Source organism: Pogoniulus pusillus, chromosome 17 (assembly GCF_015220805.1).
Source record: "Pogoniulus pusillus isolate bPogPus1 chromosome 17, bPogPus1.pri, whole genome shotgun sequence".
In the NCBI taxonomy this organism is placed as follows: domain Eukaryota; kingdom Metazoa; phylum Chordata; class Aves; order Piciformes; family Lybiidae; genus Pogoniulus; species Pogoniulus pusillus.
Genome location: NC_087280.1, coordinates 984666 through 995633, shown reverse-complemented (window position 1 = coordinate 995633; position 10968 = coordinate 984666). Strand labels below are relative to the sequence as shown.

Sequence of the window (10968 nt, the reverse complement as noted above, 5' to 3'; positions counted from 1 at the left end):
CTCTCTGCTAGCAACCGTCTGCTATTAGCACCCATTGCTGGCAACCCCACTCTCTCCTAGGACCTACCCCTCCTGCTGCCTGGGCCTTTGTGCTTCTTAAAGCTGGGGCTGCTTTCTGATTGTAACTCAATGTTCAGTTTGGGCACAGAGGGAGACCACCTGGGGTACTTCTGTCAGGAGAGCAGGAGGCTGAGGGCAGACCTTCTGGCTCTCTAGTGCTCCCTGAAAGAAGGTTGGAATGAGCTGGGCCTTGGTCTCCTCTCCCTACTAACAGGTGATAGGATGAGATAAAATGGTCTCAAGCTCCCGCAGGGGTGGTGTAGATTTGGTAGCAGCTGCTTGGCTGCAGCAGAGTTGGAGCTCACTCAGCACTGCCTTCCGGGAAAGGAACTTCTGGGCAAGCACAGCAAGAGGAAACCAACACACATCCAACAGCGACTGCACAGCCTCTTGTGCCACACTGCATTGCCAGGCAAGAGGGATGCCAAAGCTGCCAGCACTCTGCCCGAGCCCCTAACCTCTTCCAGCACTCACAAACCCTTTGCAGGGTGCTCGCCTGTGGGGAGAGGTGCAGAGTGACCCTGGCACCCACCCTCTCTGGCAATCAGCCGCTGCTAGGACCCGTCCCTGCAAGCACTGCACCGGCTGGGACCCATCCCTGCTAGGACCCATCTCCTGATGCCACACATCCCTGATGGTACTATATCTGCTAGCATCCAACTCTGCAAGGACCTACCCCTGCTGCTGCCTATCCTTGCTATTGCCCACCCATGCTGGCACCCACTCTTGCCACAGCAGCCTCACAGCACCTCCTGCTCCCCTGCACCCAACACCCTGCGCAGGGGAGGTAGACTCCAAGGCTGGGGAATGTGGATGTTGGGTGGCACAGCAGAGACAGAGAATTCAGGAGAACTTTCAGGGTATCCCAGGTGGTCTCCCTCTGTTCACAAACTGAACGCTAAGTTGCAATCAGCAGCTCAGCCCTGGCTTGAGGAAGCACAACGCCCCAGGCAGCTTTCGGAGAGTTTGTACCGTGATCAGCTTTCACTTTCAGTCTCTCTCCGCCTCTCACAGGCACAGGAAGCAGGAAAGCTCCGCTCGGACCCTACACCTCGCAGCGCAGCCCAGCCCTGCCGCAGTCCCCGCAGCCTTTGGAGGTGGTAGTAGCCCAGCTCCGTTACCGGCTCGGTCCTGGGACATCCCTGATGGGAATTGTGGTAAGGAAGCCTTCATCTCCATAGCCCTCTGGGGGACAGCAGCAGGCGAGGCTCAGGCTTTCTCCCAGGACGTCTGCACCTCGAAGCGGCAGGGAAGCAGAGGGTGAGTTTTGCTGGGCTGTGGCTGACCTCTCCTGCTCCTTGTGAGAGGTGGAGAAAGGCTGCAAGGGAAGCCTGGGCACGGTGCAAAGTGTGAGCCCTGCCTGGGCCTTTGTGCTTCTTAAAGCTGGGGCTGCTTTCTGATTGCAACTGAGTGCTGAGTTCGGGTACAGAGGGAGACCACCTGGGGAAGACTTTTTCTTCTGACAAGGAGGCTGAGGGGAGACTTCTGGGTCTCTCTCTGAGAGGAGGTTGGAGTGAGCTGGGGATTGGTCTCTCCTTACTAACAGGTGATAGGATGAGAGGAAATGGTCTCGGGCTCCCCCCAGGGGTTGTGTAGATTTGGCATCAGCAGAGTTGGAGGTCACTCATCACTGCCCTCCGGGAAAGGAACCTCTGGAAAGCACAGCAAGAGGAAACCAACACACATCCAACAGGCTCACAGCCTCTTGTGCCACACTTAATTGCCATGCAAGAGGGATGCCAAAGCTGCCAGCACTCTGCTCCAGCCCCCAACCAGGGAACCCCTGCCAGCACCCATATACTTGTGGCACTCAGCACCAGAGGTGGAGGAATGGCCAGACCAGGACTCATAGGATCCACTCCAGGGTGCTCAGCCGTGGGGACAGGGGCAGGGTGAGTCTGGCACCCAGCTTCTGCTGGCACTCAGCTGTTGCTAGGACCCATCCCTACTAGCACCATCTCTGCTAGGACTCATCCCTGCTGCCACCCCTGCTGACAGCACCCGCCTCTGCCAGGACCTCCCCCTGCTGCTGCCTATCCCTGCTATTGCCCACCCATGCTGGCACCCACTCCTGCCACAGCAGCCTCCAGCACCTTCTGCCTCTCCTGCATCCCAACACTGAGCACAAGGCACATTCCAGCAGTAGACAATGTGGATGTTGGCTGCCACAACAGAGGGTTGGAAGTCAGGATATCCCAGGATATCCCAGGTGGTCTCACTCTCTTCCCACATTTAACATTCAGTATTAATTAGTGGATCAGCCTCAGCTTTCAGAAACAGAAAGATCCAGGCAGATTGTCACAGAGTTAGAACTGTGCCCAGGTTTCATTTTTAGTCTTTCTCCACATCTCACAGTCGCAGGCAGCAGGAAAGGTCAGTTTGGATCCAGCACCTCCGGGCATAACCCACCCCTGCTACATTTCTGACGGCCAGGTGCCAGCAGCCCAGCCCATCACCACCTTCATCCCAGGAAGTTCACAGGCGGATACTGCGGTAAGGACGCTCTCATCTCTGCAGCCTCTTGCCGGCAGCTGCCCGCGACGCTGTCCTGCTGGGGCAGGGGGGAGACAGGCACCGGGGCATGTCCCAGGATGTCTCCACCTTGCAGCAGCAGGGAAGCACAGGGTGACATTTGCCTGAGCCAAGCTCCTGCCCTGGCAGCAGCCATCACAGGCAGAGTGTAGTGGCAGATGGTACTCTGCCCTCCACTCACAGGTGCTGGTACCACTTTTCTCTTCCTCTCTCCTTGCAGATGTCAAGAAGTTCTGTAAGTAGGACCTTGGTGACGCCTTGGAAGGCAGCAGTGGGGAGTCAGGGGGTGCTGGGCTTTCGTGGGGCAATTGTGCTACTTCCTCATCTTCCTTCCATGCTGCCATTAGGTGAGATCGAGTGAGTCAATCCAGTTTCTGTGGTTCAAGAGCCTGCCTGGGTATGGGAAGCTCTTTTATGCTGTGTCAGAGAGAGAAATACAGCCTGGGGACATTGTGCTTGTCCCCATAGAGGACTGGCGCCACCTCGACTTTCTCTTCAAGCACGCAGCTGTGTACCTTGGGGATGGAGAGGTCATACACTTCCAGGGTAAGTGCTGAGCTCTGCTTCTGCTCTGTGAGATGCCAGAGGATGGGTCACGGTAATGGGTGGCTCTTGCTGTTCCAGGACGCGGTGATAAGAATGGGGTGGGTGTGGCCAGCAAGCAAGGCTTCGAGGCTATGAAAAAGGAAAGAGGGAAATACAAGATTTACCGGAAAAGAGGTGGGATCGACCTGGATGAATTCCAGAGCAGAGTCAAGGAGGCGATGAACAGCGAAGCCAAGTACCACACAGTCTATAACAACTGCATCCACTTTGCCCTCTGGCTTCTGGGCTTGGGGAACTTCTACCAGGAACTGGTGAGCACAGACCTTAGAATCATGGCTGTGCTGCCATGTCCTCGGAACTCACAGCCTGCCCTGCCCTTGCATCCTGACCCACTTCCCCCTGGGACTGACCCTCCGGTGCTGGAGACAGTGCTGGGGACAGCCAAGCCCTCTCTCCATGGACACCTTTCTCTTGCAGGTGGAAATCTCAAGGGAAGATGGCAAAGAAGAGGCTGTGAGTATCCCCAGTGTCAGCCCTCTCTGGCAGAGCTATGGGCTCCCTGAGAAGGCTATGGGGAGATCAAAGGGGACTGGGGTCCCGGAAAGGGATGCAAAGATGCCCAAAAGAGGAAGATTCAGAGGCTGCTGGGGAAGCAGCATCATAGGCAGGGCTGTGGCGCCCTGGGAGGGAGGGCTCACCAGGGAACTGGGTTTCCCAGAAGGGATTGGGTCCTTCACCAGGGGCAGGTGTCCCCAGCAGGCCTTTGGGGTTGCCAGGACGAATAGGCTGCCCTTGCAGGTGGAGCCAGCAGCCCAGCTTGGTCACCGGCTTCATCCCCAGGACATCACTGCTGGGTACCACAGTAAGGACACTCTCATCTCCACAGCCCTCTGCAGGCAGCTGCAACAGAGGGGAGATGAGGAACAGGGTTCATCCCAGAGTCTCCACATAGCAGCAGTGGGCAAGCACAGGGCGACTTTTACCTGAGCCGAGCCCTTCCTTGGCAGCAGCATTCATGGGCAGGGTGCAGTGGCAGGTGGGACTCTGCCCAGCAGGCACTGGTGCTGATGCCCCCTTTCTGTTCCTCTCTCCTTGCAGATGGCAAGCACTTCTGTAAGTAGGAGCTGGGTGATACCTTGGCTGGCAGCAATGGGCAGCCAGGGGCATCAGGGTTTGGTGGGGCCAGTTGTGCCACTTCCTCACCTTCCCTCCATGGTGCCATTAGGTAAGGCAGTATGAGACGACTAAATTTCTGCTGCACAAGAGAACTCCTGGCCATGGGGAGGTCTTTGATGTTGTGCCAGAGGGAGAAGTGCAGCCTGGAGACATCCTGCTCTTCCCCACGGAGGACTCTGGCTCCCTTGGCTCATTCTTCAGGCACGCAGCTGTGTACCGTGGGGATGGAGACGTCATACACTTCCAGGGTAAGTGCCTGAGCCCTGGCTCACGCCTGCCACATGGCAGAGGCTGGCCCAGGGCAATGGCGGCTCTTGGGTTCCCAGGAATGGCTGGCAAGAGAGACAGCGGCCGGGTCACCATGGAAGACTTGGAGGCCATGAGAAGGGAAAGGGGGGAATGGCGGATTTACCGGAAAAGAGGTGGGATCGACCGCGGCGACTTCCGCAGAAAGGTCAGGGAGGCAGTGAACAGGGACAGCAGTGCCGACCTGCCCTACAACAACTGCATCCACTTTGCCCTCTGGCTTCTGGGCTTGGACAACCTCTACCTGCAACTGGTGAGCATGGAGCTGGGTGCCATGACCGTGGTGTGGTGGCTCCTGCACCCACAGCCTGCCCTGCCCTTGCGTCCTGACCCACTTCCCCCTGGGACTGGCCCCCAGGTGCTGAGGACAGTGCTGGGGACAGCCAAGCTCTCTGTGCATGGACACCTTTCTCTTGCAGGTGGAAATCCCTAATGAAGATGCAGAGGAAGGCTGTGAGTATGATCCGCATCAGCTCTCTATCTGGTATCCCTGGAAAGGCAGTGAGGACATCACAGGTGACTGGGGTCTCTGGGAGGGATGCAAGGACCCCAATAGCACTGAGGTCCCCAAGGGGACTGTGGCTTCTCCACGTGGGCTCAGGTCCATGGTGTGCCTGAGTCCCCATCACAACTGGGAGGGCCCGGGGAAGGCTCAGTCACCAGCAGGGATGGGGTCCCCAAAGGAGGATGTGTTCCCCTGGGAGGGTTATGGGATGCTGGGAAAGAAGGGTCACAGGCAATGTAGAGGGGTCCCTGGGACAGAGGGGTCCCCAGCAGGGCTGTGTGGTCCCACACAGGGACCACAGGAGAGATTTGGGCCTGCAAAAGGGAGTGCTGTGTCCTCATCAGGGCTGTGTCTGGGAGGGCTGGAATCCCCAAACAGGGATGGGGTCCCCAGGAGGCCTTTGAGTTCTGCAGTAGGGCTGGACTCCAGCTGCCACTGGAGGACTTGGCAGCATGGGCTGGAAAAGGGAGGGGATTGGTGGTGAATGGTGCCATATCCAGTTGGCAGCTGTCACTAGTGGTGTCCCCCAAGGATCAGTGCTGGGTTCAGTCCTGTTCAATATCTTTATCGACGATGTGGAACAGAGAATTGAGTCCAGCATCAGTAAGTTTGCAGATGACACCAAGCTAGGAGCAGCTGTGGAGCTGTTGGAGGGCAGGAGAGCCCTGCAGAGGGACCTGGCCAGGCTGCATGGGTGGGCAGAGGCCAGTGGGATGAGACTGAACAAGGCCAAGTGCAGGGTTCTACACTTTGGCCACAACAACCCCAAGCAGCACTAGAGGCTGGGGCCAGAGTGGCTGAGAGCAGGCAGGCAGAGAGGGAGCTGGGGGTGGTGGCAGAGAGCAGATGAAGATGAGGCAGCAGTGCCCAGGTGGGCAGCAGAGCCAATGGCATCCTGGGCTGGCTCAGGAGCAGTGTGGGCAGCAGGACTCGGGAGGTTCTTCTGCCCCTGTGCTCAGCACTGCTCAGGCCACCCCTGCAGTGCTGTGTCCAGTTCTAGGCTCCTCCACTGCAGAGAGCTGTTGAGGTGCTGGAAGGTGTTTGGAGCAGGGCAGCAAGGCTGGGGAGGGGCCTGGAGCACAGCCCTGTGAGGAGAGGCTGAGGGAGCTGGGGGGGTGCAGCCTGCAGCAGAGGAGGCTCAGGGCAGAGCTCATTGCTGCCTGCAGCTGCCTGCAGGGAGGCTGTAATCAGCTGAGGTTGGGCTCTGCTGCCAGGCAAGCAGCACCAGAAGAAGGGGTCACAGCCTCAAGCTGTGGCAGGGCAGGTCTGGGCTGGCTGTGAGGAGGAAGTTCCTGGCAGAGAGAGTGATTGGCATTGGAATGGGCTGCCCAGGGAGGTGGTGGAGTGGCCTGGAGGTGTTGCAGCCAAGCCTGGCTGGGGCACTTAGTGCCATGGTCTGGTTGGTTGGGCAGGGCTGGGTGCTAGGTTGGGCTGGCTGAGCTTGGAGCTCTCTTCCAGCCTGCCTGATTCTATTTTATTTTATTCTATTCTATTCTATTCTATCCAGGGAATCTCCACCAATTTTTGGCCCAGATGGAGCTTACCCACACCCGTCCCCACCCTGACATTGCAGGGGCAATGTACCATGATCCGATGGTCTGGCAATGGCTACTTCACTCTGAGGATGACCAGCCCTGACCCACACAGGAGCCTCAGCATTGCCCCACGCACCCCAACACCTCATCCCAGGGAAGGACCTCTGCTGCGGAGGAGCTGTTCCCTTCTGCTTGCTGGAGCTTCATTGCCAGGCATGAATTAGGTGCTTCAGGAAGGCTGCCTCCATTAAATGTCCCCATTCCCTCCAGCAACATCTCCAATGACAATAAAGCAGAGAGCACAACAGTGCAGAAGGTGCCCGTGGGTGTCCCGCAGCAGACCACGCGTCCCCATGCAGCTGTGGTGGGCTGCCCTTGGGCTGCTGCCAGGAGCCCACCCAGCTGCCCCAGCCCTGCCCTCCTCAGCTGGACAGGGGCAGAAAGCTCTGAGCAAAGGCTCTTGGCTCCAGGGAAGAACATCCCCAGTGCAGGCTGCTGGACACCACTGGTGGCCCCAAGGGAGGCACAGGCCTGGGGCAGGAGCTCACTGCAGCATTGTGGCTCTGCAGCAGGACTTTGGTGTGCAGGAGCAGTGGTGAGTGGGGTTCAGGCCACAGGGCTTATGCTTGGCCAGTGAGGACACCTCTGCCTTGGGGACCTTGGCAGCCTCCTCCTCAGAGCCATCCAAAGGCTTCTCAGAGCTCTCCTCCAACAAGGACTCCTGCACCACCAGCTGAAACCTGATGCTGGCACTGGGGTTGGGTTGCAGCCAGGATCCTGGAATCACAGAACTGCTTCAGCCCTTGGAGATCGTGGACTCCAACCAGTCCCTAACTCTACCAAGGCTGATGCTAAACCATGTCCCTCAGCACCACTTTTCTGCCTCTTTAGAACACCTGCAGGGATGGGGATTCAGCCACCTCCCTGGACAGTCAGCTCCAGTCGTTGGGAACAGAGAGTGACACTGAAAGGTAAAGGAAAATCCATGCAATTGATACATGGCTCAGAGGATGGTGCCATCAGCAGAACTTTGGGGGGTTTGACCACAAGGAAGGGCTACTGGCACCAGATCTACTGGCGACAGATAGAGTTCATCTGTCCCATAAGGGAACAAGAATCATTGCACATGAGTTGGCTGGGCTCATTGGCAGGGCTTTAAACTAGTTTCAAAGGGGGATGGGTATGTAGCTGGCCTTGCTGAGAACACTGGGGGTAGTAGTCTGTCACTCATGGATCAGTGCATTGGCATCTTAGACAATCAGAAGGATTTCTCCCCCTCAAGATTTAAAAGTATGTACTCAGCTCCCTCCCTGAAATGTTTATATACCAAAGCATGCAGCATAGGCAATAAGCAGGAGGAGTTGGAGGCCATGGTACTGCAGGGTAACTATGGGATAGCAGCCATCACAGGAACCTGGTGGAATGACTGCCACAACTGGAGTACTGCAGTCAAAGAGTACCAACTCCTTGAAAGAGATAGGCAAGGTAGAAGAGGTGGTGGAGTGGCCCTCGGTGTTAGGGAAGCAGATGAAGCCACATACCTTAATCAAAGTGCCACTAGGGTTCAGCCATTATGGGTGAGAATCAGGAGTAAGAACAGCAAGGTTGATACTGTGATGGGAGCATGCTACAGACCACCCAGGCAGGATGAAGAGGTAGATAACATATGGTGTAAGCAGTTGAGAGGGGTCTCACAGTCACTACCCCTTGTTCTTGTGAGAGACTTCAACTTCCCAGATGTCTGCTGGAAATACTATGCAGCAGGGAGAGAAGAGTCCTGGAGACTGCTGGAGCGTGTGAGAGGATAGCTTCCTGGCACAAGTCGTGAGAGAGCCAACCCGGGAAGGTGCTCTCCTGCATCTGCTTCTCATCAATGGACAAGAACTAGTGGGGGAAGTAAAGGCTGGAGAACGCCTGGGGCTCAGCCATCCTGAGATGATTGAGTTCTCTATCCTAGGGGAAACAAAGAGGGGTCAGTAAAACTGCCACCTTGGCCTTCCAGAGGGCAAACTTTGGCCTGTTTAGGAGCCTGATGGACAAAGTCCCTCGGGAAGCTATTCTGAAGAATTTAGGAGCCCAGGAGGGTTGGACTCCCTTCAGGAGGGAAGTCTTACAGGCACAGGAGCAGGATGTGCCTGTGTGCACAAAGACAAGTCATTGGGGAAGGCATCCAGCCTGGATAAATAGGGACTTTGGGCTGGACCTCAAGAACAAAAAGAGAGTCTGTGGCCTTTGCGCTCTCGTGAAGGCTATAAGGATGTAGTGAAACTATGTAGGGAGAAAATGAGGAGAGACAAAGCACAGCAGGAGCTTAACCTAGCTACAGGTTTAATTAAAACGTTTCTGTGAATTCATTAGCAGCTAAAGGAGGACGAGAGAAAATCTCCATCCACTATTGAATGCAGAGGCAAACCTACTAAGGACGGGGAGAAGGCTGAGGTGCTCAGTGCCTGCCCTGCCTTGGTCTTGGTATTGAGGACATCACAATAAATGAGGCACTGACCTGCTGCACCATTCAGACATGCACAAGTCTGTGAGGCTGGGTGGGCTGCGCCCAGGGGTGCTGAGGGAGCTGGCAGAGGTGCTTGCCAAGCCACTTTCCATTATTTATCAGAAGCCCTGGCTGACTGGGCAGGTGCCAATGGGCTGGAGGGTAGCAAATGTAAGGCCTATCTACAAGAAGGGCAGAAAGGAAGATCCAGAAACCTGTCAGTCTGACCTCAGTACCAGGAAGATCATGGAGCAGGGCATCTCAAACGTCATCATAGAGAACATCCAGGGGGTCAGGCCAAGTCAGCATGGGTTTATGAGGGGCAGGTCCTGCCTGACCAAACTGATCTCCTTTTAGCCAAGATCACCCAGCTGCTGGATGAGGGAAAGGCTGCCAATGTTGTATTCCTACACTTTCAAACAGTTCCCCACACAGCTCTTGCAGACAAACTGGCTACTCATGGCTTGGCTGAGCACACTGCTGGCTGGACAGGAGGGCCCAGAGAGTGGTGGTCAGTGGAGTTTAATCCAGTTGGCAGCTGGGCACTCACTGGTGGTGTTCCTCAGGGCTCTGTGTTGGCACCACTTCTGTTTAACATCTTTATTGACAACTTTGATTCAGGCATAGAGAGTGTCAGCAGTAAGTTTGCAGATGGCACCAAGTTAGGTGGCACTGCTGATTTGAATGAGGGTAGAGAGGCTCTTCAGAGGGACTTGGATAGGCTTACATCCATGGGCCAGCATTAATGGGATGAGTTTCAACAAGGCCTGCACTTGGGTCACAACAACCCCAAGCAATGCTAGAGGCTTGGGGCAGTGTGGCTGGAAACTGCCTGGCAGAAAGGGATCTGGGGACTGTAACAGACAGGAACTGAATGTGAGCCAGCAGTGTGCCCAGGTGGCCAAGAAGGCCAATGGCTTGGATTAAAAATGCTGTGGCCAACGGGATCAGGGAGGTGATTGTCCCCTGGGGCTCAGCTTTGGTGAGGCCCCAGCTCAAGTGTTGTGTTCAGTTTTGGGCACCACAATACAAGAGAGATGTGGAGGTGCTGGAGGGAGTCCAGAGGAGGGCAACAAACTGGGGAAGGGCCTAGAGAGTAAATCTGATGAGGAGCAATTGAGGGATCTGGGGATGGTTAGCATGAAAAAGAGGATGCTGAGGGGTGACCTCATTGCTGTCTACCTGAAGGACATTGTGGAGAGGCTGCTGCTGGGCTCTGCTCACAGGTAGTTGGAGACAGAACAAGGGGGAATGGCCTCAAGCTGAGGCTGGGGAGGTTTAGACTGGACATTAGGAAAAAGTTTTTTCATGGAGTGGTCAGGGACTGGAATGAGCTGCCCAGGGAGGGGCTGGAGTTACCCACGCTGGATGTGTTTAAGGGTCATTTGGATATGGTGCTTAGGGATATGATTTAAGGTGAGTCTTGTAGAGTAGGGTTCTAGGTTGGACTTGGTGATCCTGAAGGTCTTTTCCAACCTGGATGTTGCTGTGATTCTGTGATTTTCCATGAAGAAGTCTCTTCCAAAGTACAACTTGAGCCTCCCTTGGTGAAACCTGAGATGATTTCCTCTCCACTTGTCTTCTTGTGGAGAAGAGACCAACCTCCACCTGGCTCCAACCTTCTCAGCTGCTCCTCACAAGATCTGTTCTCCAAACCCCCTTGCTGAATGGGCATCTCATGATGCCCTACTTGGAAAAGGAGGCCTCACCTGGGGGCCACCCTTCCTGCAGCTGAAGTCTGGGGAAATTGCAAGGGCCTCCTTCCCCGAGTGCTTGGAGTGGCTCAGTGCAGGCTAGGGATGCCACATCATGGTGGG

The 10968-nt window shown here is 55.9% G+C and overlaps 1 protein-coding gene across 3 annotated transcripts; it reads left to right on the top strand.

Annotated features, from left to right (window-relative positions):
- The first annotated feature begins 1129 nt into the window (after window positions 1-1129).
- Window positions 1130-6975, top strand: LOC135182769 (uncharacterized). 3 transcript variants are annotated; one of them, XM_064157185.1, is made up of 11 exons: window positions 1546-1952; window positions 2416-2553; window positions 2813-2827; window positions 2940-3138; window positions 3217-3449; window positions 3616-3651; window positions 4237-4251; window positions 4364-4562; window positions 4641-4873; window positions 5040-5136; window positions 6633-6975. In XM_064157185.1, the coding sequence occupies exons 1-11, from the start codon at window positions 1797-1799 to the stop codon at window positions 6761-6763; spliced, it is 1452 nt and encodes a 483-aa protein (XP_064013255.1). In that variant the 5' UTR covers window positions 1546-1796; the 3' UTR covers window positions 6764-6975. The 3 variants fall into 3 exon arrangements, with proteins under 3 accessions (XP_064013256.1, XP_064013254.1, XP_064013255.1); XM_064157186.1 differs by lacking the exon at window positions 1546-1952 and adding an exon at window positions 1130-1320 and having other exon boundaries at window positions 4364-4873; XM_064157184.1 differs by having other exon boundaries at window positions 1544-1952; window positions 4364-4873.
- Window positions 6976-10968: the final 3993 nt, after the last annotated feature.

Excerpts from the sequence above, each read along its gene's own strand:
- LOC135182769 (XM_064157184.1), top strand. The coding sequence starts at position 1,797 with ATGCCAAAGCTGCCAGCACTCTGCTCCAGCCCCCAACCAGGGAACCCC. Across the intron at positions 1,953-2,415 it reads GCCGTGGGGACAGGGGCAGG|TCGCAGGCAGCAGGAAAGGT; the intron begins GTGAGTCTGGCA and ends CACATCTCACAG. Across the intron at positions 4,874-5,039 it reads ACAACCTCTACCTGCAACTG|GTGGAAATCCCTAATGAAGA; the intron begins GTGAGCATGGAG and ends TTTCTCTTGCAG.